This window comes from Salvia hispanica, chromosome 2, assembly GCF_023119035.1.
Source record: "Salvia hispanica cultivar TCC Black 2014 chromosome 2, UniMelb_Shisp_WGS_1.0, whole genome shotgun sequence".
Classification (NCBI taxonomy): domain Eukaryota; kingdom Viridiplantae; phylum Streptophyta; class Magnoliopsida; order Lamiales; family Lamiaceae; genus Salvia; species Salvia hispanica.
In genome coordinates, this window is record NC_062966.1 from 18,341,051 (window position 1) to 18,365,905 (window position 24,855).

Here is a 24,855-nt window from a genome sequence, read left to right on the forward strand (position 1 = left end):
ACATTTTTTAAAAAGAAATAAGATTAAAATGTAGGTTATGAATCTTTATGATTATAAGAGGACTATGATTTGTAACTTCCAATCATATCCATTATTCCGTTAATTTATTTTCAAACGCGAACGACAAAAAAAAATTGTAATGTAATTTATTGTGAACAACAGAGGTAAACCATAAGGAGTATAAAATTAGTGGCATGTCGTTTAATATTTATATACGAGTGTCGAAACAAGTATTCGTGGGTGCCCACATCCAATTTGGGCGAAACGGCAGTCCCAATACCCGCCCCCAGTGAGTCGGATATCCCACCGACACCGCGGTACCTGACCCAGCACAATTCTTTTTAATCTTTTTTTATATTTTATATGATTTGCACACTTCTACTCCTATATATCATCGATTTGATGCCGTGTAAGCTAGTATTAATCAACATCCCAGTTTAAGAGCAGGATCACCGGCCAGCTTAAGAGCAGCATCGCTTTAATTCATGCACAAACAACTAGTAGTTCAGAAGCCAAACATGAAGCAATTAGAATAGCATGGAAGATAGAGAGCACTTTCTTCAACACAAAGAGGCTGCCTGAATGGGTTTATCTGAATCTGCACACATATTCGTAAAATGACCTTAGTGAGAACTAGGAAGCTGCAGAAATTCAGCGTAATAGAGAAAGATAGAGACGTACTGGTATTCTAGGAGCATAGCCTGTTACAGATCTGATACATGAAGCTGCAAGATGACAAGCTTCTTCACAGTAATCGGAGAATACTGCTGGAACCTTGAGATCCTTTATTATTTCCTGTGTGAAATGTGAGAACTAAGCATCTATGTATACTCTATTTTGCTAAAAAGTTACTTACAAGAGTAGGTATCCAGCTCTTGTAGGCGGCAACACCAGCGTTTGGGGCAATGATAATATGAGGAAAAGAATCCTACACAAACAAATTTAGTGAGAAAGTGAATAAAGCCATTGATACATAATGGGAAGTTATCTTGCCACTGGTTTCTGGTTGCAACCTGCAGTAATTCTCTGTAACAGTCATGATAACAGCCTGCATGGAGTCGTAATGTGATTGCAGAAGAGAGCAGTATCTACCCTTCGCGGTAACTATCAGCAGAACTCTGGCACCCACAGCCCATGTCATTACACTGAGCATAAGTACACAGATCAATCTTTTCACCGTCCCTGTAATACAAGTAACATGCATATCAATAGGATGATGAATAGATCCATTCAATGAGTTAACATCTTGAAACCTAAGGCACTAAACATAATGAAGATTTTTTGTGGACAAAAGTTGCGATACGAAACTGTGACATTGAAACTTTCAAGAGTGCTACAAATGGATATTGGGAGAATTGCAAAGTTATGGAAAAATTGTGGTTGAAGTCAACTTTGACAAAGAAGATCTTATACTGTCTGCAGGTCGAGGGAGCAAAAAATTTAAGAGACATCAGAAATCAGCCTACATAATGATGTAAGTGGATTAGAAAATTTTATGTTACGGACATCACTCAATTATTTGTTGCAATTGGCATTTCATTGGTGCAAAGCATAAGTGTCTATACAGGCATACCTTCAGGAAATGCAGATTGAAAATAACTTTGGTGCGACTAAAAAGGTGCATAGAGATGTAAAATGCATGTCATAGTCAAAGTCAAAGCACAACATGAAAGTCGGAAGTTAATAGTAGTAACATTTTGCCCGACCTGACATTTGGAATTGCAGGTCCAACAAGATCGATGTACAGCTTTACTCCTGGGAAGAGTGCTTGCAGCTCCCCAAAGATTGCCAGCTGAAGAAGTTCCCTTCCTGGTCCTTTAAGAATGAAGTTTAAATAATGGTCAAGGGCAACATAATTGGATAATTTGGATCACATGCTAGACAAAACGACAATGAGAAAAGCAATCATGAGACATCATATGTGTAACTGTCTACACCGACCACAATCAAAGGCAAACAAGTATCACAATTAGCAAAACTCAGATGATATATCATTTTCATATTAAAGATTTAATGTCAAATTCTATAAACCTAGACCAAATCATGTTGTCGGTTATTTTCGAGTCTCATCATCATCGCACAAACAATAGCACAATTGTAATAAGCATTCTGATGAAGCATGAAATAATAGCAGGTTCAACAAAGAAAAATTTTAGTAATAGCAGCAAAGAGTTACTGTAAATGCAACTACTAAGGTGAGATACCTAGATAATGTATTCGCAGTTCGTTGGCGAATTCAGGTAGCAAGCTTTCAAGAGTTGCAAGCTGAATGGCCCGGAATATTGTTAAGGGCTGGAACAAGTATATTCATCATATTAGCACACATACCACTTGTATTCAGCATCAGTAAACATCAAAACCATACATGATAAAGGTTGTGTGTGTGTTTTAAACTTAGGGATAAATAGTGATGTTTATTGTTCTCTATTACCTCAAATAGACAGAGAACATACCCAATGAAGAAGAAAAGAAGCAGGGCTACAAAAAGGGATGTGCCTCCACTCGTAGTAGTCCTTCCAAGAAGTTAGGCAGTCAGGTATTGGAGAGGATGGTCCTGGCTATTGGCAAGTGTTTGTAAGTAGCAAGCGTTAAGCATCACATATTACTACTAGTTTATAAGCAACAATACGTACCTCTGCAAGGACATAACTCACTTGGAAGATTCCAACTACTCATCAATCTACATAACATACTAGCAGAAATCAATTCAATATTTCAATCTGAAATGAACAACAAAAATACAGCTAACACTTGGGAAAGATTTAGCACCTTGAATGGTCATAACTAGAGGCTGAGATTCCTCCACAGCTGCATTCACAAATCCACATTCCTAAAAGGTGGACGCCAAGCCTATTTAAAAATGAACACCTTGTATCCTACAATCGAATCAAAACTATTCTGTTTTCAAAACCAAACAAGCGCCTACAATTAGTTAATGTATAAAACCCTAGAAAACCTGGATTTGGGTGAATGTGAAAGGGAAATCATTCAAGGTGTTAGCGCGCTTCATTTGCTGCTGGAACCTCTCACACTCTCTTTTATGCGCACTTCTGTGCAAAACCTATGTATTGTAAATCAATAAATTAGTAGAAGAATGAACAACAACAAAAATTTCTTAAAGAAAAAAAGGGAAGCACCTGGTGAGCGAGGGAGCAGTACGCAACGGCTTGGCAACGTTGGCAACGGCGGATCGGAGGGCCGGAGCACGGCGTTCCACCGCACTTTGCGGCGCACTCCATTTTTTCTGATCACCAATGCGTCTCTTACAAAAGTGCTAATAGAATCGCTGCACGATTTCTCTCTATTAACGAATCATGTTGAGAAGAAAGCGATATTGAGAAATTTCAAACATTTGTTCCCTTTACGAAATACTACCTAGAGTATAAAATAAAGATAGTAGAGTATAAAAATACTTCATCCGTTTCATAGCAATGAGGGCGTTTCTTTTCAATACTGGAATTAAGAAAAATTATATTACGTGAGTCAAGTAAAGAGATAATAAAGTGGAAAAGGAAAAAGGTAGAGAGATGAAGAGAGAAAAAGGTAAGAGAGAGTAAAGTAGACGTGGAAAAATGCGTTGAGTTTACTAAAAAAAGTAAAGAGTGAACTTCAAAAATGGTCTCTAGACTATGGGTTTATCTCGAAAATAGTCCCTGGACTTTAAAAATATCACCAGTAGTCCCTGGACTAAGGGTTAATATAAAAAACGGTCTTTTTGCATTTGTTTCGAGACGAAAATGCCCTTTTGAAGGGGTTTTGGGGGGTTTGGGCAATTTGGTTTTTACACTTTTAACATTTTAAATCTGATATTATTTCAGTTATGTACTAAATCTGATATTATTTCAAAATTATCATTTTTCTTCCCTTTTGTCATCCTTCACTTTGTTTCTTTATTTCAATATTAGATTTAATTTTACAAAATTATATTTTAAATTTTAAATTTTAAATATCAATAATTTTTTTTAATTAAACTATTTATTCATGGACACTATAAATATTGATTAAAACTATTAATTTTTGTTATTTAATACTCCCTCCGTCCCAGAGAAGTTGGCATACTTTGAAAATGGCACGGGATTTTAGGAGGTTTTGTTTTGTGTGTTAAATGGAGAGAGAAAATATAATTTTTATATTCATGTGAGAGAGAACTTTTTTCAAAAAGGGAAATGTGACATCTTTTGTGGGATAAACTAAAAAAGAAAGTGTGTCAACTTTCTGGGACGGAGGGAGTATAATATTCAATTTGAATTGAAGAAGTACAGAAAAATAATATTAATCACGATGGAAAAATAAGAGTTATTCTATTTAGCCTTCGTTCGGTTGTTATAATTGCTTGTGATTGAATATTATGAAGTTGACTAAAAATTTTATATAGGATTATTTTTGTTGAAATTTTCTAGTCATTTTGATTGTATTCAAATTAATAAACGAAAATTATATTAGTCTTGCATTAGATGCATATTTATTTCAGAATAAATCATGTTATATGATATATTTATGATTAAAGCTATTAAATATTGATTAAAACTAAGGCGTTGTCATATCTTATTGATTAAATATTAGACACTATATGACTATTATTTTTTGTTATTTATTAATTTTTATAATTAAAAAATTTATTGATATTTAAAAACTGAAATTTAAAATTTAATTTTGTAAAATTAAATCTAATATTAAAATAAAGAAACAAAGTGAAGGATGACAAAAGGGAAGAAGAATGATAATTTTGAAATAATATCGGATTTAGTACATAACTGAAATAATATCAGATTTAAAATGTTAAAAGTGTAAAAAGACCAAATTGCCCAAACCCCCCAAAATCCCTCAAAAGTGCATTTTCGTCTCGAAACAGTGCAAAAGGACCATTTTTTATATTAACCCTTAGTCCAGGGATTACTGGTGATATTTTTAAAGTCTAGGGACCATTTTGAAGTTCACTCAAAAGTAAATGACTCTATTACTATGGAACGTACTAAAATGACAAAATAACTCTATTACTATAGAACGGAGATAGTATATTTTTTTAAATTATTACTTTATTTACAATTTCCAATTAAAATTTATTTTATTTGATTTTTAAAACATCATAAACCGTCACGGTGTGCATTGCCATTGGCCAACTGATCTACGTCTAGCCTAGCATGCGTGTATCGCACTCGTGCTATCGTTTTTGCAACGCCATGCTCAGGCATTGAGTGTGAAGCTACCCATGTTTTCAAGTGTGCAACATTAGACCAAGTGCCTATTTAAAATGCCCACATGTTTGATAATTTGATTCTTATAAGTAATCTATACATATATAAAAGGGGAGTTTTGGGAGTTTTTGAATAACTATTTTATGAGAAGGATGTTAATGCAATAAACAAAAGTTATTAAATTGGTTAATTGATTACAATCATGATCATATAAATAATTGGACGGTTACATATGATAATGGGAATTTATGATGAGAATTAATTCCCGTGCAACAGCATTAGACAATTTCCTTCATCTTCCTTGAGTTTTGAAGTAAATAAAAAGAGTTTAATATGTGATTGAAATAATTTAATATTATGATCCATTACTAATGTTATGTCTCAATTCAATCATGCATATGAAGTCTCGTACGTTAAATTACATCTAACTAATTGTGCAAAGAAATAAAAAAGAAATAAAATAAAAAGAGAGATCTCTTATAAGAATAATGGCTTGAGTAGTGGAGGATGATAATGGAGAGACATTTATTTGGCTTTTCATTTCTTGTAAGCTTCATTGCTTTAACTTTGTGGTTTAAGGCGACTTAATTACATAACCTTTCGCATTCTTATTTTGTACCTATAAAAAGTATTGATTTGTTGATGGATTACACATCAACAATAGCATTTTTCTCCTTTCTAAAGTTTTCTATATTTTAGTGTGCATTTTAGGAGCATTATATTGTTTGATTCTTGAAGCTTCATCAAGTTTATTAGTTGATGGATTACACATCAACAATAGCATTTTTCTCCTTTCTAAAGTTTTCTATATTTTAGTGTGCATTTTAGGAGCATTATATTGTTTGATTCTTGAAGCTTCATCAAGTTCATTAGTCTCTAATAGTTTGAAGTGTTTCTACATATTATGAGGAAGTTCTTTTATCTATAGGAACAATATGTCAATCCGAGAGCAAATAGTTGGAAGTCATTTGTCTTGTGGGCCGGAAAGAGGGTTTTTCTCGACTCAACTTATAGTTCGATTTATTTTACTATTTTCATTGTAATTTCTATTCTACTTATTGTTGTATAATTGTAAATTTGTACTATAGTTAGAATACTACCTACTAAGGTTTAGGAATAATTTCTAATTGTGATAGTAATCTAATTTTAAATATTTAAATGAATACTCCTACAAAATTATCAATTTGATAATCTTAGTATACTATTGTAGTACAATAGACAATTTAACTATAATATGTACTATTTTAAATTGTCAATAAATGGACAATTTAAAATACAATAAATTATAGTTTAATTGTCTACTCACTTTTAGATGTTTACGTGAATGTTATTTTTATTATAAACATTTTTTTATATTTATATAAATACTTTAATTTTAATTTTATATTTATCATCACAAATAGTAATATATGGTATTATTTGTGAATTTATTCAATTTTTAAATTATTTTGTACAATGCTAAATTTTTGAACTGGGACGGAGGGGGAATTTTATTGATATTTGGGAGATATTCACATGTTTGCCATTTTGAATTTAAAAAAAGTTTAATTTAAACTAATTTTAGTTATTGAATTTATGCATCTTAATCGGCATTTTATGATATAGGTGTGGAAATTATTGAGCATTACTGTAGCCGACAGTTTCATATGTCAATTATAATTATTATAAAATCATGTTATGATGTTTGTTGCAGTTCTAATGTAGAAGATGAAAAGCTTTTTAAGTTTTAAACATAGAGAAGTTTCGAGGTTTTTAATTTAGTAAGTGAAAGGTTTTGTAACGTCCCCTTCTTTCCATGCATCAAACGTCAAAGCTTTAATTTTATCATGGCAAATGAAAGGTTTTGTAACACCCCATTTATCTCCTTGCATATATATAATAGTACCACTCACTCTCTTCCTCTCACATCCATAATTCCCTCTCTTTTTTCTCTCTAAAACTCATTCTTATAATGGTGGTGCTATCTCACGATCGGCAATCTCACCCACATGAAGACATGCAAGGCGGGCAGCAACCATCCCCATCATGGACCTATCTTAATCTGGTGCCAAAACCCTCATTGTAGACGCTGCAAAGAGCTTGGTTTCATCAAAGTGGTCTTCCATAGAATCTCCATGGCTTTCCTCAAATTTGGAAGTTGGAGCCATGAAATATTTTCAACTTCTCCACCAACCCCGACCTCGCCTCCCGCAAAACTAACTCCACACCGTGCCGGGAATCTCCCAAACACTAATAACAAATGGTATTTAACATGGATTGACTTATATCTTATTGTAACTTATGCATATTGATAACTCGCCTTTTAAAAATCTCGACGACAAATACCTCCATCAACAAATGTCAGGTTTTTTGAAATAAAAATAACAAATAGTTTTGAATTGGGACGGAGGGAGAATTTTATTGATATTTGGCTCATTTGTTAGTCATGATGAGTATATTTTAAAGTTAAGGGTTTAAGATTTAGGTTTCAAGGTTTGGTTTTTTAGTGTTTAGTGTCACTATATTGCAATGAAATGAATGTTTCGAAGATGAATGAGGGAAGTTAAAAACTATAATGAAACAAAACAAAATCTCTATAAATACTTCTCACGTGTTGAAGTTTTAGGAGAAACGATTCATGTACAATTTGCATGTCCGAGTTCAGTCTTTTTTGACATTTATATTATTACTATTAATTTGGTTAATTATAGATTAGAGTTATTCTTTTAGTTATAAGGAACGGAGGGAATATGTTTTAGCTGTATAAAATTCATAGTCATTTTGTTCATAATTTTTAATATAATAATATTGTTTCTAATTTCATTTAATTAATTTATAATCTAACATTAATTTTTTAAAATATTTTAATCTGTGCATCGCACAGGCGTGATACTAGTTGAATTAAACACTGCTAGTTCTTTCTTAAAGCTCAATAACCATTGAGCACTGAATTCATGTGCTTTTTCAAAAATATCCACAAATTGAGCCCTTGTTCATCTACTTTTCTCTATTTTTTTATTTCTTACAATCTTCTTGTATAAAATGCCCACGCATTCAATAATTCTATTACTATATGATTGAATTGAAGTATTTCTTAAAGCATCAACAACCATTAATGCTACATTATTCATATGTTTTTCAAAACTAAGTCGCAACTATTGAACCATACACTATTCATCAAATTTTTTTCTATTTCTTAGTACTATTTTAATTATAACTTTCAGCTGAAATCACTTTTTTTCTAATTTAAAAAAGTCCAAAAATATCACGTATCGCATTGTCATTAGCAAGCGAGTGCTATCCTCTTTGCATCGTCATGCTCGGGTATTAAGCACGACACTGCCGATGTTTTCACTGTACAATCTATAGATAGACCAACAACCTATTTACAATTTGCGGTTGTTGATACAGTGCATCCAAATTCACTTATTCACTGTCATTAATTTGTTTTGGGCCACCGGCGGCCGGTTACGGCCTTAAATTTTATTTAGCATCAAATTAAACCTAGCAGACTTTTTTCCCCAAACGGTATCTACTATACACTATAAGATAACTTAAATTAATAATTTATTTAATACTACTATACACTTTGAGATGCTACCTTACACTTTATTGATTCCATTTAATATATTATGGACCACCGGCCACAGTCTTGCCATTTATTTACCCCCATTTCCCTAGGGGGGGGGGGGAAGTAAACGAGTCTAATAATTAAATTTATCCTTAATCATTTTACTATTTAATAATGGTGAATCATGTTTAATCTTTTCGTGAATTGGTATGAAAAATGACGTGTTAAAAAATAAGAAGTGTTTTTAAGACATCCCAAAATAACAAATTATACATTAATTTATACTAGGACGGATGAACTACATATTCTTATATAAGTCTAATTGTTAATATATTGTAACTCAAATATATATACGAATATTGTTTAAGGCCAAACTTTTGTAGATATTTTATGGGTGAACATGTCCATGTATCCACTAAATGATAAATATCACGTGATTAAATTAAAGTTAATGTTTGCTGCTAACCTTTTAGTATATTTTTGTGTAATGGTACATAGTAAATGCAATAACATGTGTGGCGCTTCTTTTTAAATTTGAAGTGTTATAAAATTTCATAAATAGGGAGTAATTATATTTGGCAAATAGTTTTAACACAACATATATTATGAAGCTATAGGAGCTTGTACTACTTATTTATCGATGAGTGAATTGCATTTGAATGCATGAATCTTGGATCAAAATGCAATTGCAACATCCCTTTTAAATTTGTGCGACGCATCACGGAATTTTCGGTTTTAAACAAATTATGTCGACTCAAATTTTTAGTTTGATATAGTAATAATTTAGGATTTAATGGACTCAGAACAAATAAATATTTTGGACTCAGAACCAATATTCATAGGTACTGTGAAATTCGTCACAACAAAAGTATTAAATGTCAAGTAATACTATAAACTTTGCATTTCTCTTGAAAGATGAAATTGATTACTCAAACATTATGATTTCATTTTAGCTCTAATAGTGTTGTAACTATGGTTTAGCATCAAGTTCATGCCTTCAAATGCGATTAATACATATTGACAAAAACAATTGGTGAGCAAAATTGTGGGAGAGAAATAAATAAATTTAAAAGTAAGAGTTGTTGGTTAAGGAAGGAGACGAAATATGAAATATTGAATCGAATTTATCACGCGATAGCGATGGTGAATTAAGTGCAAAGTCCAACCTAAAAATAAAGGTAGTGTGATGGTGGGGTCCACCAAAAGATTTCGTTTGGAATGAAGATCTTTTCTATACCTGTTTTCTTCAATCAACTTTTTTCTCATTGTTATTTATCGTAGTTATCCCTAATCTATATTAAGTCTGGATTTCTTTTCCTTTGTGTTGATAAGGTTATTTAAAAGCAAATTGTTAATTTACCTTTGGAATTTGTGGTGCCTTGGCCGGTTCATTTTAAATGTTTTTATGTATAGTTTCATTTTAGGATTTAGTTTTAGAGTAAATAATACTGAAATAGGAGTCCCTAAATAACTAAGAGGACATTTACTTTATATGATAGGATGATTGAAAAATAATTCAAATTGGTTTGTTATTTATTTGGATAAATTGATTTTATGAGATGATATCACATGCACATGATCATCATACACTTAAAATACTTATATTTTATTATTAAAAATAAATTCTCTACAGTCATAGACTGCAGATTAGTGTTTCCCCCACCACAAAAGATTGCGTCTCTAAAGTATTTTCTATAAATTAGTCTAGTACTCTTTTTTCGCAACTATGAGAATATTGATTTCTATTAATTTAGATATGAATCCTTTTTAAAAAAAAAAAAAAAAACTCTACTAATTCGACAAGATTTAATTAAATTACATGTAGCATTACAGCATTACATTTCCTAAACATAAAAAAAAGGACTGTAACTGTTGCATTGACAAGGATTCAAGTAAATATTTGCATCATGAGCTCATTTGCAGTCAAAGTAACACCGAAGCTTCTAAATAAAACTAGAGAGTTAAAAATACTCCATAACTTAGTATAACAATGACATCTTAAAAACATTTGAATAATAGATAATTTAGAGTCTAAAAGTACTAGTTTCAAATTCAATTCCAGACATAATAATATCATCTCGGAGCAATAGACAATGAATGGAGTAAGCACACACAAATTGAATGGAGTGTTGTAGTAGTAAAATGAATACTTATTTGTTTCTATATCCAACTCATTAACAAAAGAAATTACGACACAAGATCTTTGGAGACAGGACCAAATCCATATCCATGATTTGACAATTACGATGTCCAAAATTTTGAGTGCAAAATTCCACAGTTAAATTAATTACAACGACGACCGCCCTCGCCTTGATGATTCGTCAACGGCAGTTAATCTACGCAGTCAAATTAATTTCACCTCAAAATCTCGCGCCCTCAAAATCTCACATGGATATGGGAAATCAGATCACCACCAAAGTGGATTTCAGAATCTCAGCCCTATGCTTTTTATATATTAAAAAGTAGATTTCACCAGATATGATTTCGAAGACTCACAATTTTTTTCATATATAACTCACACAAATATATAAGTGGGGGAGAAAAGGACGTTTGCTATCATATATATATACTTTGATACGGACAGATTGACCATTATATGTGCATTTTTTCTTACACCAATTTCTCCTTTTTCATTTCTCTCCTCTGTCAATTTTATGGTAATGTGAGCTTCTGGGCTGCAAGATTTGAGCTTTTCTTCATCTGGGCTGCTGATAATTTTGTTGAAGATGGCTAAAAATGGTTTCTTTTCGAGATTGAGGAGAGTGGATGACTTGTCTCATGAGGTTCATGTGTTGGCTGTGGATGACAGCCTTGTTGATAGGAAAGTCATTGAGAGGTTGCTCAAAATCACTTCTTGCAAAGGTCAGAATCTTGAATTTTTGGGGGGGTCTCTTCTGTTTTTTGGGGGATTTGAATTTTGACATCATCTTGTTTGTGTGTATTTGGTGCAGTCACAGCAGTGGATAGTGGGAGGAGAGCTTTGCAATTTTTGGGATTAGATGAGACTGAAAAAAACTCTGTTGCTTTAGATGTAAGTGAAAATATATAGGATTAAATTTTCTATGGTCATATTTTGGGTTTTATATTTCATTGTTTTTTTTCTTTATTCAGGGATTAAAGGTGGATCTGATAATCACAGATTACTGTATGCCTGGAATGACAGGCTATGAGTTGCTGAAAAAGATTAAGGTTTGTTCTCTTTATGCCCTGCTCTTTGCAGATGTAGTATAAATATATGACTTCAAACACAATTTCCAAAGATGACATGTGCTAAATCTGTTTTAATCTGTTTTGTCTGAACAGGGTTCATCAACTTTTCGAGAAATCCCAGTTGTAATCATGTCTTCTGAAAACGTTTTGACTAGGATTGACAGGTAAATTCTAGTTAATCTTGATTCTATTTGGATAATTATATTGATAATCGCCTAAACACTATTATTGATTAGTATAATTGACCACAAATCAAGAACTTTACCTTTTATAAGTGCTGTTTCTGTTGCTCAACATTGGTAATCTATTCTGGTAGGAATGTCCACACTTATTCTTGATTATAGTTTATGTGTGATTACAATCAATGACTCGACAACCACCATTAACATCTTAGCATAAATTGAGTCCTGCAATATTAAATCATGCCCGGGACCCTAAAGATTTTTAAAATTGGGGAGACAAACTGTAATGTTTTGATGAGTACAAAAAATAGCATTGGATCCTTCATCAAAAGCAAGTAAAAAGTAGTTGCAACCATAGACCATAAATTTGTGGGTACAACTTTTCTATTCCCTTGTGCTTTATATAATGTATTGTTTCAAAAATTTGGTCCCCATTTCCAATTTTGACAGCATAATTCCATAACTGAACCTAGAGCCTAACTAGACTAGAATATGAATAAGTTATTAAGTTATAAAGCTGGATACCCAATTCTTGAAATTCTTTCCCAATTTAGAAGTAGTGATTTATTTTGATTTTATCTATTATATCTCAGATGTTTGGAAGAAGGTGCTGAAGATTTCATAGTAAAGCCAGTGAAACTGTCTGATGTCAAAAGGCTAAAAAAGTGCATGTTTGGAGAAGGGTTGGGGCTTAACAAGAGGAAACTAGAAGGGCATTGTGATGTTGCAATGCCAAGCCCAACGCCGTCTCTAGACGAAGACAACGTCTCATCAAGCCGGTCACCTCCATCGCCTTGCTCACCGAGATCATTCTCGTCCCTGCCTTCAAGCCCAACTTCGTCCACACCCCTCGACTCTCCAACAAGGAGGTTCGAGGCCAGCAGCGAGAGCTGAGAATGTGCGTTAACGAATCGAATAGTATAGGACGAGCAAGACCGCCCTCGTTGATGATGTAAGGTGTTTTTTTTTCCAGTTTTGTTATGATCACATCACAAAGTCAGGGGAATGTTACTAGCACAGAGTTGAGAGAGCAAGCAAGAGATTGACTTTTGTGTTGATGGTGAAATGTGGTTTGGGATTAAGAAAATTGTTGGGTGACAGATGCATTGTGGTTGGCATTGAATTGAATATATATGAATTGGGTTTATTATAATGTGATTTATTGTCTGCTTAAAAGGAATATTTGATTCGGATTTGAGCTAGACATGTTCAAGTGTTCCCTTTTCGGATTTTTATCACTTTTTAAATTATTGGAGGTACTTTTGTTTTGCATTATTGATTTGTTTGTAGATTGCAATAACAAGAATTGCTATGCTGTCACGCCTTAGACAAACGCATCTTTTGGTGCCTACGCCCCTACATCATGTACAACTCCTTTTACTATTTCACCAATTTAATGTGTGCATCCAAATATATAAGTACTATAATAAACAAATTTATTAAGAGTTGGGCAGGCCGTCCATTGTGTGGGTATTGCGTAGTTGGCAATTTGGCATCCAACAAATTCCTTTTTCTCCTTTATTAGAGCATCCACGGTCGTGCATTTTTCGATCCCTCGCTCGTGCCACCATCCACGGTCGTTCGGCCATTACAGGTCTGCGGACGAGCCCAAAAGTTCGGTCGCAGAGGAAGGCGTCGCCCGACTCTTGTCCGTCGCCTCGTCCGCCCATGGCAGACTGCCGGACGAGGACGATTCAAGCGTTTTCCCTTTTTTATTTTTTTTAATTTAGTAATGCAGTTTTTTTAAATTTAGTAGTATAGTTTTTTTTTTAAATAGAGTAATGTAGTTCTTTTTAAATTAAGTAACGTAGGTGTTTGTTTGAATTGGTTGTGTTTAATATAATGTATTTTGGTATTTTAGTAATTGAAAAAAAAAATTAATTGATAGAGCGGACACTAGTCCGAACCACTGCAGAAGGAAGGAACAAACTAAGAAATGTTGATGTGGCGATCACTAGTCCGCCCAGTAGGACTGACACTAGTCTGACCATTGTGGATGCTCTTATAAATTTTTTATTGACCATAGATTGAGTTGTGCGTGAGAATGAGAGAGAAATAAATATTTTATTAGAAATTGTTAAGAATAATATTAGTCCTTAAATTTATTATAAGCCATCGAATCACAAAATAAAGGATTGATCTCTTATATTACAAATACCATTACATAAACTTAGCGGTTAATCATGTAACAAACTAAATTTAAACATTTATAAAAATATCTCACAACTTTAAATTTTAAATCACTCTTAATTGAAATTATTATTTTACAAATATTGCGCTTTATAATGATATTACTATGTTTTACACTATGCAGATATATGTTTGTTTCCACACTGTGATGATATATGTAGAATGTACTGCTAATACTTGTTGCATATGATCATGCATTTATGGTCTTAGGACGATTCATCTAGCGCATTGAGATGAGTAAAATTAAATAGACATATTACATATTATAATAAGTTGATTGGTGATCAACATGCTTTATAACTGGTACAATTGTATCTGTATATAGGCTCACATATAAAATTGTATAGTAAGTACTCCTTAATATACAATCTTGAGCATAAATTTTACTGTGGGTCGGCCCTAACATCGTTTGAATGTAACATATTTAAAAATATCATAATACGTATTCATTATTAACCTTTCAATTAAAAATTATGAAATCTATTTTGTATTGTATTGATAGGTACAAAAGCTTCGTTGGGCCACAAAATAGTTTCGAATATTTGGTGGTCCAATCTACAAAGACCTTTCAAAGGCCGGCCAACCCAATTCAAGTACTCCCTATGACTTAGCTCAATAATTATTTCCTAATAATCATTTCTTTCCTTTTTTTTCATCGTTCCCTAATTTGTATTGTTGTCGTCACGTTTTAAAATTGTTACATCAAAAATATTATCTGCCTAACTATGACAAATTTCAAAGTTCAGATATTAAGATCGATATGGACGCTCCTATCGTCCACCAATATTTGTTTAGAACTAATTATTTTATAACTAGGATTGAGTTATAATAATATTTTAATTGAAGGAGTGTCTGTGATTAATTACCACATGATTATCCATTTAGTATTAAGTTGTGAGATTCAATCTCAAAAATAACGATAGTGTTCCATTTGCAAGATTATATCTCATGATTAAATTTGTATTATATATTTGGTTCATGAGATTGAATCTCATGACTTCATTCCAAATGGATGATCATGGGATAATTAGTCATAGTCAATTCCCTCCTACTAAATAATTTCACAATTTAATCTTAGATTATATCTTACTAATATTTTATCTAATAAATCAAACACAACAATTACATATTTAATCTCGAGATATAATTTCACAAATCAAATAGCCCCTAATGACTACTGACTACGGGTTTACTGATAACGCTAATTTCATGCATTGGTTATAGGGATAAATTTTGTGATTTCCTAGGTCTAACAAGGTTTTATAAGCCAAGTGTGTAGAGAAATCGTCAGCTCCAGGAAGAAGACGGAGATTGCCTGCAAAGAAGAAGCTGACGGGAAAAGTGAGCGGAAGAAGGAAGAGTTACTAGACTGAGGAGCATCCAATTGGAGGGCAAAATGGGAATCACAGGAACAGTCTAGAAGCTCTATCCACTATAAATAAGAGCACGCGATCAACATGAAGATATCTCTTTTTTCATATCGGCTCTTAGCTTAGTTTTTCCACTTTTCTCTACACACACTTGAGGAGAATCATTCTGGGGAGTTCACGTTTCGGATCTAGCTGTGGTGTAACATCGTCTCTACGGAGGCGAAGATACAATCGTTATTTGTTTTCAGTTTACATTCTGTATTTCTCCGAGTCTTCGCTGTTCGAAGCTCGGTTGTGTTTTGTTATTCTCTCGTTGGATATTTTGTATTTTGCCATGGAGATTTCTATTTTGGTTTAAGTTATGATATTGTCCTTTTATTTGTTTGCTTTGGTGGATATTGTTGGTTGATTTGAGTTTGGAGTTTGAATTGCTTGGAGGTTGTAGTTGATCGGTTGAATCTAATTGAAATACATGAAGATCAGAGATGGAAATGGTGTTTGATTGTTGTGGATGGCTTGGATCCGGAGTGGATGAAGCATCCGACGTATAGATCTGTCGCATTTGCATGGTTATGATGTTTTGAATTCTATTTACTTGCTCACCTCGTCTAGTAGTCATGGATCTGTGTTAGTTTCAGTGGTTCTTTGAGTCAATCGGTTTAATTTTGTTCACCATGTTTCGATCTTTGTTTGCTCTGTTTTTCACCGGTTGTTTCGTGATAAAAGTTAGAGAAGATGATGCCGCTGTTAGTTAGTCCTTTAGTTAGTTAATTTGCAGCTTTTTCTGTCGTACTATGCCGTTTGAGGAAATGGTCCCCACGTTTCGCTTTTCGTCTATCTAGGCTAGCTCGGGAAGTCGTTTACCCAGTCAAGTAGTCATTTCAATTACTTTCAGTCATCATGCATGACTCTGCCTAGATCTAGCTGTTAGAATAGAATATTATATTTACTCAGTCTAGGAATTAAAGCCCAACCCCGAAAATTGCGTGGCAGCAGCCAAAAATAGCTTCCAGGTTTTTGAGAATGTTTACTTACACACATCTGTCTCTGTGGATTCGATCCCTGCTTCCCTATACTAATCTTTTTAGCTATAGCGGGTTGAGGGTTTTGAAGGACGAAGGAAGTGATTATGAGGGGAGGATCCCCTGCTGTGTTTAAAAACACAGCAGGCCATGAGGTGGTTAAAACGCATCAATTTACATACAAAACGCATCCATTTAAAATACAGCAATACATTCTCATTCTCCTCTTCTTTCATTTTTACCCCATTTCTTTGATTAAATTATTTCAGGTGGCCCACGGCTGCTTTTATATTATTATACGTGCAATACTTATTTATTTTATTTTACAATCATGATGTAAAACATTATTTATTATATCCAATACAGTACATACACTTCTTGTAGTTTTTGTTATTTTCCAGTGGATCATACTCTATTTTCGTTAAGCTATCAAAAACAGTATGCAATGTTTCTTTTATTTTTTTAAAAATAGGAATATTGACTCCTATATTATGAAACCTTTTTAAAAATATTTTTTTCCATGAACTTTCAATTCGACAAATAATATCACGAACTTTATCCGTAATTGTTATTTTTCACTGCAACGGATTCCGGTTACATTAAAATGACATGGATGTTGAGTTGGGTTCACGATTTAGGTCGCGATTCAGGATTCATGATTTTGTTATTATAGATGTATACGAACTCAGCATCCATATCATTTTAATGCAGTCGGAATCCATCGCGGTGGGATATAACAACCACAGATAAAGTTCGTGATATTATTTGTCAAATTAAAAAATTCATGGAAAAAAATAAATTTTTGAAAGTTCCATTATATATTAGAGCCAATATCCTAAAAAAATATTATAAAACTCAATAATAAATTTTAAATTAAAACACTTATGAATTTCGATCATGGTACAATAAATGTTTGCCATAAATTTATAAATTGTACTACCATTCATTATATTTTATGTTTTGAACTTTTCTGTTATTAAATATTCGAAGTTTAATTTTATTCTGGAAATATACATACTACTATGGTTTATTATATCTTAAAAAAATGAATTAAGTTGTGGTCAGATTAATTAAATAAAATTGTTTTAATGTTTGTGTGTTGTTGCACCAATAACAAAAACTACAAGTGTTGTGTGTTGAATATAATAAATAATGTTTTACATCATGATTGTAAAATAAAATAAATAAGTATTGCACGTATAATAATATAAAAGCAGCCGTGGGCCACCTGAAATAATTTAATCAAAGAAATGGGGTAAAAATGAAAGAAGAGGAGAATGAGAATGTATTGCTGTATTTTAAATGGATGCGTTTTGTATGTAAATTGATGCGTTTTAACCACCGCATGGCCTGCTGTGTTTTTAAACACAGCAGGGGATCCTCCCCCGTGATTATGTGCCCAACGACAGGTTACCCAAAGATTCTCTGAAGTTCCTAGATTCGATGTCTAGTGAATTCTCTGGATCGGAAGATTTAATTTCAAACACACCTCTTTTCGACGACTCTTCGTTTACGCAGTCGCACATTATTGAATACCCCTAATAATGATTAATTACCCCTACAAATACGGTAATTTGACTAACGCTAAATCTTCAAAACAAATTACATAACATTTATATGCAAGATGGCCTTCAAATTTTAATTGGATAAGATCGATTTATTTGAGCCGATTCTATTATTAATTATAGAATTCTATCACTGGTTTGTCCTTCCTACAATTTAGGGAAAATTTATATTATTACTATTTTTATATATTTTCTTATTAACACATACGGAGTATATCGTTTTAGAAAATATTTGGATCGTGTTGAGTCATTTCTCCTTTTGACAAAAATTTATTTACTTTCTTATACTTGACTCTCTTCTTTTGTTTATTTTATTTTTAATTTTATTTTATTATATTTTCATTTTAGTTTCTAAGTTCTAACTATCAATTTCAATTATTAGTGAAATCTCCACTATGGTTAAAATATTAGTTCCAAATTTTAGATGAAATAATCATTCACAATATTTAAAAGGGATAAATCATTTCCCCTTTGCTTTAAAGTTCAAACTAGCACAATTATACAAAGATCAATGAATTGTGCAACTATTTTTTCGTTTTCTTAAATAAAAAGGTCAAAATACTCCTTTTAATGTAATTTCTCTCATATAATACCATATATATACATTTGTAACCTCTAGTATTATAGTAGTACTACGTATTTAATATTGTTAGATATCTTTGTAAATTTGTAATAATATTTCTCTACTTTTTATAAATTTAATTTTTGCTGGTATTTATTTAAATTTCTAAGATAAAAAAAATCTAGAAAAAGATTAAGCATTTTCCTTTTGAAAATGATGAACACGGACAAATTTGTCGCAATTTTATAAATACATAAATCATACTTAATACATTTATTTACTCTAATGAAACTTACTGAAAGTTCTCATTTGTTCTATCATAGCAAAATATTGTGTATGAATATATTCATCCTAAATAAATAAAGAACCGAGATAAATGTGCAAAACTTGTATAATGCCTTAATGTTTTAATTTCATTGAAAATAAATTATAAATTAGTTTTGTTATTAGCTACTCATATTATTCTATAGGGAGTATTAAAAAATGATATGGAAAATTAATGATAAATTTTCACATGATTTCGAGCTTGATTCAAAATAATTATACAAAATTCTAATATTTTCTTAAATTTTTGCAGAATGATTAGCACTAATATAATTTAAATTAATTAGTATTTGTAAAATATTTTTTTAATGTAAAATATCTAAAACGATCAATTATAAATAATTTGTGTACATTTATCATAATAAATAGCTTAAAGCTTTCACAAAAGTAGAATTTTAAATTTTAAGCTTACTTCAAATAGGTAATTAATTGAACTTTTCACATTGAATATTATATAGCAATAAATGACAAGCCAAAATGGCAAGACCTTTAAAAAAGACATGAAACCTTGGGAAACTAATTTCGTCACATATAAGAATAACTTTAGCACCGAGCGAAACTGTATCATTCAATGTCACCTAACAAAACTGTGAAAAATAAATAGTCAACAAAAGTTTGAATTAAGTATAATAATTAATAAATGATGTCATAAAAACATTTAAAAAGGCATCTAAGAAGATTAAAGCTAGCTCTCAAAAGTCAAACCAATCAGGAAATGCACTAAAGAATAAAGAATGAGATATTTCATTTCATGAGTAGTAGTAGTATTAGTTTGTTGACTTACAAAAAATACAAAATTTTAAAACACTAAATTTATCGATTTTTCTCATTTTCAACCACTTTATAATACTGCAAATTTGTGAGAAGGCTAAGTGGCTAGCTTAACCTTTCATTTTCGTGCAACCACTTCATTACGCTTTTTTTTTATCAATTATTAATCAAAAAATCTTTATTTGGAAAGGAACAGTACATAAACTTTGCCTCTCAAAAAATGTTCCAGGATATGTTTACATTCTACTTCAAAATACATTTCTAGTAGGCTAAATAATGGCTCCATTAATGACATAATTGGGTGGATTAATATATGAGACTGTGATGGAATTATGGAAAGCAAATGGAAGTGCATTAGTATTAAATAAACTAATTTTCCTCCGAATCGGTTATTTTTTGTAGTTAGGGTAAAATTTAACAATAAAAGAACGCAAACAATGTTTATTTTTGTCGTTTGCTGGAATGTTCTATATTTAGGCTATTTCAAATTGTAGTTTGTCTAGTTATTTTTTTCAAAAGTTACAGTTTAGATAGCTAATTTTTTTAACACACTACTTTAATGAAATAACTCTAGCAGTTATGAACTTAATCATAAAACTTTCAAACATTGAACACTGCAAAGGTGTGGCGAAAACACACTGGCTCCAAATTTCTCATCTTACCAGAAAAATAAATAAATAAATAGATTGACTGTGAAAAAGGGGAAAGGATCAAATGTCAAATGTTACTTATTCGAGAAGATATCATTTACTAGGTTAAAAGCTAGAAAAGATTCAAAATACAATAACTAAAAAATTATAAAGAAAATCCATCTTACAAAATTGCTTTCAATTTTATAATTCTAAAGGGCCAGAAAAGTATTTAGGTGAACCACCCCAATCTGCATGAGAACATTTCTTACACTTTGAACTTCATATTTATTAATTAGAATTGCAAGACAAAAATACCCAAATCTCTTAGTAGTTAATCCCATCTAAAACCAACTTGATTGTACACTAATTGTGAAGAAAATAATTTCCAAAAATCACGCATTTCATGACATAAACAACGATTTAAACAAAAAAAATTAGACTGTTTCATAACATAAAGACCAAAACTGACTTTTTCCAATGGCCCATGACCTAAAATCTGATGAACAAAAAAAAGATTTGTCTGTTTTGATGAAGTCTCCCCTCTGACTTTCTCTCTTGTTACGTGCAAAAGACATCGCTTTCGCTTTCCTAATCCTCACTATTAATATTATTATCCCACGTTTATTCAATTAAATAATCACACCATTTGTGGTAATATTGCACTAATCCTACCAATTCAAAGCCGAAACTTACTTAAGAGATGAAATCACGAAGCTTTCCACCGCCACCATTTCATCACGAAGCTTTCCACAAAATTAACAATGAGTTTAATCGGTCGGTAACCATGGATTAAAAAAACTAAAATGAGGGGTATTTTCGTCATTGCGGGCCTTCTAAAGAGCAAAGTATACCAAATCAACCACCAACTGCTCAGGTTGACAGTTTCAGCAACTAAACCAAACAAACTAAGAAAAACACAAGCAATGATCAAAACAAAAAATCACACATCCCTCAAATTTCTCACAACCTTTGATCATGGCCGCAACTACGTTTCTTTCCTTCTTCATCTTCCTCATCATCTCTCACATTCCAGAATCTTCTTCCCAGCAAAACATCGAGACGTTCTATCCATTCTCTCCTCCGCCTATTCCTTCCATCGTCCCGCCGCCTCCGCCTCCAGACGCGCCCATCTCCTTCCCTCCGCCGCCCGGGCCGGAAGTCCCACCGCCGCGCAGGACTTCCACTAAGGCCGCGGTGGGAAGGGCGATAGGCGTCACGGCTGCAAGCACAGTCGTTTTGTCCGCGCTTCTTTTGTTTCTCTTTGTGAGGTATAATTCGCGGCGGAAGCGGGAGGAGAATCCTCCCGCTTCCGCTGCCGCCGCAGCCAATGGCTCGGCGGCGCGTGGGAGCTTCAGGCGATACGGCGGGAACGTGAAGGGGCTGATTGTGGATGAGAATGGTTTGGATGTGCTGTATTGGAGAAATATGCAGGAGGGGGAGAATCAGAATCAGAATCAGAATCAAGGTGGTTACCGGAAACAGAATTTCAAGAGCTTGAAGGAGGAGCAGCAAGAGGAGGAGAAGAGAGTTGTTAGTGAGAGGGAGAGAGAGAGGAAGAGTAAGCCGCCGGTGCAAGAACTTCCTCTGCTTCGAGGGAAATCCTCCACTTCTCAGAGCTTAATCTGGGCGGAGGAGAAGCATGATCGGATCGTCGAGAAAGCACCTTCGTTTGCAGTTAAGGTTGAAAAGCAACTCTTGCAGAATGGGCCTCCGCCGCCGCCGCTTCCTCCACCGCCGCGCCTCTCCGCTCCACCACCAGTAGTAGCGGTTGGAGCAATTGCGAAAAAAAGCCCCGCACCACCACCACCCCCGCCGCCTATTCCGGCCAACATAGGTCCGCCTCCGCCGCCGCCTAATAAGCGGTCGTCTTCAGCCGGAGAAAGCTCTAGTGAGAAAGTAAAACTGAAACCCTTGCACTGGGATAAGGTGAATCCAAATGTGGAGCATTCCATGGTGTGGGACAAAATCGACAAGGGCTCATTCAAGTAATCATCATTAATTTTGCTCAATTTCTTTTCCCCCAATTCAATTCAATTCACAGTGTTAATAAATGAAAATGCAGATTTGACGGAGACCTAATGGAAGCCCTCTTCGGATCAGTAGCCGTGAACAGAAGATCCCCACGCGGCGGCGGCGACACCAATCAACCACCGAGTCCATTGAGCAACAAATCCGGCCCTCCCTCGCAGATATTCCTCCTCGACACGCGGCGATCACAAAACACCGCCATCGTCCTCAAATCCCTCGCCCTCTCCAGAAAAGAAATCATCGACGCTCTCCACGAAGGCCACGGCCTCAGCAGCGACACAATCGAGAAGCTCGCCGCAATCGCCCCTACAAGCGACGAAGCCTCACAGATCACCGCCTTCGACGGCGATCCGACGAGGCTCGCCGACGCAGAATCCTTCCTCTACCACCTCCTCAAATCCGTCCCCACCGCCTTCAGCAGGTTCCACGCCATGCTCTTCCGATCAAACTACGATTCCGAGGTCTTAAGCATCAAGGCTTCCCTCTACGCGCTCGAATCAGCTTGCAAGGAACTCCGCACTAGAGGACTCTTCCTCAAGCTTCTAGAAGCCGTTCTCAAAGCCGGAAACCGGTTAAACGCAGGGACGTCGCGAGGCAACGCGCAGGCCTTCAACCTCACAGCTCTCAGAAAACTCTCCGACGTCAAGAGCTCCGACGGGAAAACCACGCTGCTCCAGTTCGTGGTGCAGGAAGTCGTCCGGGCGGAGGGAAAGCGCTGCGTTCTCAACAGAAATCGCAGTCTCAATAACAATAACAATAACGATAACAACAACGCGGCCTCCAAAGAAGACCGCGAGAGAGACTACATGATGCTCGGACTGCCCGTGATCGGGGGCCTCAGCGCCGAGTTTTCGAACGTGAAGAAGGCCGCGGCGCTGGACCACGACGCGCTTGCGAAATCCATCGACGCCTTAGCCGATCAATTGAGTGAAACGCGTAACGCGCTGCGGCAATGCGGCGGCGGCGAAGGGGGATTTGCGCGGGAGATGAGTGGGTTTCTGGACACGGCGGAGCTGGAGATGAGGGTGGTGAGGGAGGAGGAGGCGAGCGCGATGGAGCTGGTGAAGAAGACCACGGATTACTATCAAGCAGGATCGTCCAAAGATAAAGGGGCGAATCCGTTTCAGCTGTTTGTGATCGTTAAAGATTTCTTGGGGATGGTTGATCAGGTGTGTATAGAGATTGCCAGGAATGTGCAGAAGAGGAGATCGGCGCCGCCCTCAGTTGAGGGCTCGTCGTCGCCGGCGAGGGTCTTCAGATTCCCTAAACTTCCGCCTAATTTCATGTCGGACAACTCCAAGAGCGGCGGCTCCAGTGATTCCGACACCGACTAGTCCACTTTGTGTACAGACAATTCAAATGCAAAATTGTTAACAGTTTTTTTTTTTTTTTTTTTAATTTTAATTTTTGCAAATGTAACATTCGTTTTTTGTTACTATCATTCATTTCTTTTTGAAGTTGAACAATTTTATACACTCCATTTAGCATTTGTTATGTTAGAAATGCAAATACAAGTACCACATTTGAGACGTGACGAGGATTATGAATATGTAAGGATGGATTAAATTTCTTGATTTTAAACTTAAATTGAGGGTCCAATCTAAAACGAATGAATACTTGTGTTTACTATTTAAAGTTACACTTTGAATGGATGCAAACTTTTAGAAAAGTGAATGAACATGAGTGAAAAAAATTATCATAGAGTGAGGTATATTTACGAAAAATGGAAACAAGCATATGAAACTTTAAATCTTGGACCGGACTAAATAGAATCATAGGCATTATTCATAGATAGAAGGGATACGATATTGCGAAGGATGGAATTTATTGATTTCAGACCTATACAATTAATTTTTCCTAATCGGTCAAAATTATCATAAATTACATTTTTGATGTTATAATTTTACATTGATTTTTGCAAGGGAGTTGGTTAGCTGTAGCAGTATTGCATACCTTACATTATAAACACAGCTGTATTGAATTGAATGCGTGTACAATTAATTATACACCTAATTTTCAACTTTGCATTGATGGTGAATTAAAGCTAGTGTGAATTATAAAATGACGATAAAAACCAAAAAAAAAAAAAGGCAGGTGACACTGATAAATGACTATTTCATCTTAAAGTTGGATCTGCATTTACGCGGAGTTATCCTGAAGTAAAAATAAATAAATAATGGGAATGTCAAACTTCATTTGACTTTGATGTAAACAAGAATGAAATCATTTATTTCCCACCAAATATATGGTGAAA

The 24,855-nt window shown here is 34.1% G+C and overlaps 3 protein-coding genes across 3 annotated transcripts; 2 read left to right on the plus strand and 1 right to left on the minus strand.

The window, feature by feature from the left end:
* Nucleotides 1-324: 324 nt before the first annotated feature.
* On the minus strand, nt 325-3,336 carry LOC125207537 (zinc finger MYND domain-containing protein 15). Its single transcript, XM_048106920.1, is given in 11 exon segments — nt 325-598; nt 682-795; nt 857-928; nt 1,014-1,182; nt 1,707-1,815; nt 2,205-2,292; nt 2,454-2,554; nt 2,634-2,680; nt 2,770-2,876; nt 2,957-3,061; nt 3,138-3,336. Coding segments are annotated over 11 exon segments (1,107 nt in total). The 5' UTR covers nt 3,240-3,336; the 3' UTR covers nt 325-505.
* A 7,984-nt stretch (nt 3,337-11,320) lies between these two features.
* Nucleotides 11,321-13,295, plus strand: LOC125207535 (two-component response regulator ARR5-like). Its single transcript, XM_048106919.1, has 5 exons — nt 11,321-11,607; nt 11,697-11,776; nt 11,857-11,934; nt 12,049-12,119; nt 12,731-13,295. Exons 1-5 carry the CDS (start codon nt 11,472-11,474, stop codon nt 13,029-13,031), a joined length of 666 nt encoding a protein of 221 aa, XP_047962876.1. The 5' UTR covers nt 11,321-11,471; the 3' UTR covers nt 13,032-13,295.
* Nucleotides 13,296-21,409: 8,114 nt separating this feature from the next.
* LOC125203517 (formin-like protein 4) lies at nt 21,410-24,035 on the plus strand. Its single transcript, XM_048101879.1, has 2 exons — nt 21,410-22,558; nt 22,636-24,035. Exons 1-2 carry the CDS (start codon nt 21,549-21,551, stop codon nt 23,933-23,935), a joined length of 2,310 nt encoding a protein of 769 aa, XP_047957836.1. The 5' UTR covers nt 21,410-21,548; the 3' UTR covers nt 23,936-24,035.
* Nucleotides 24,036-24,855: the final 820 nt, after the last annotated feature.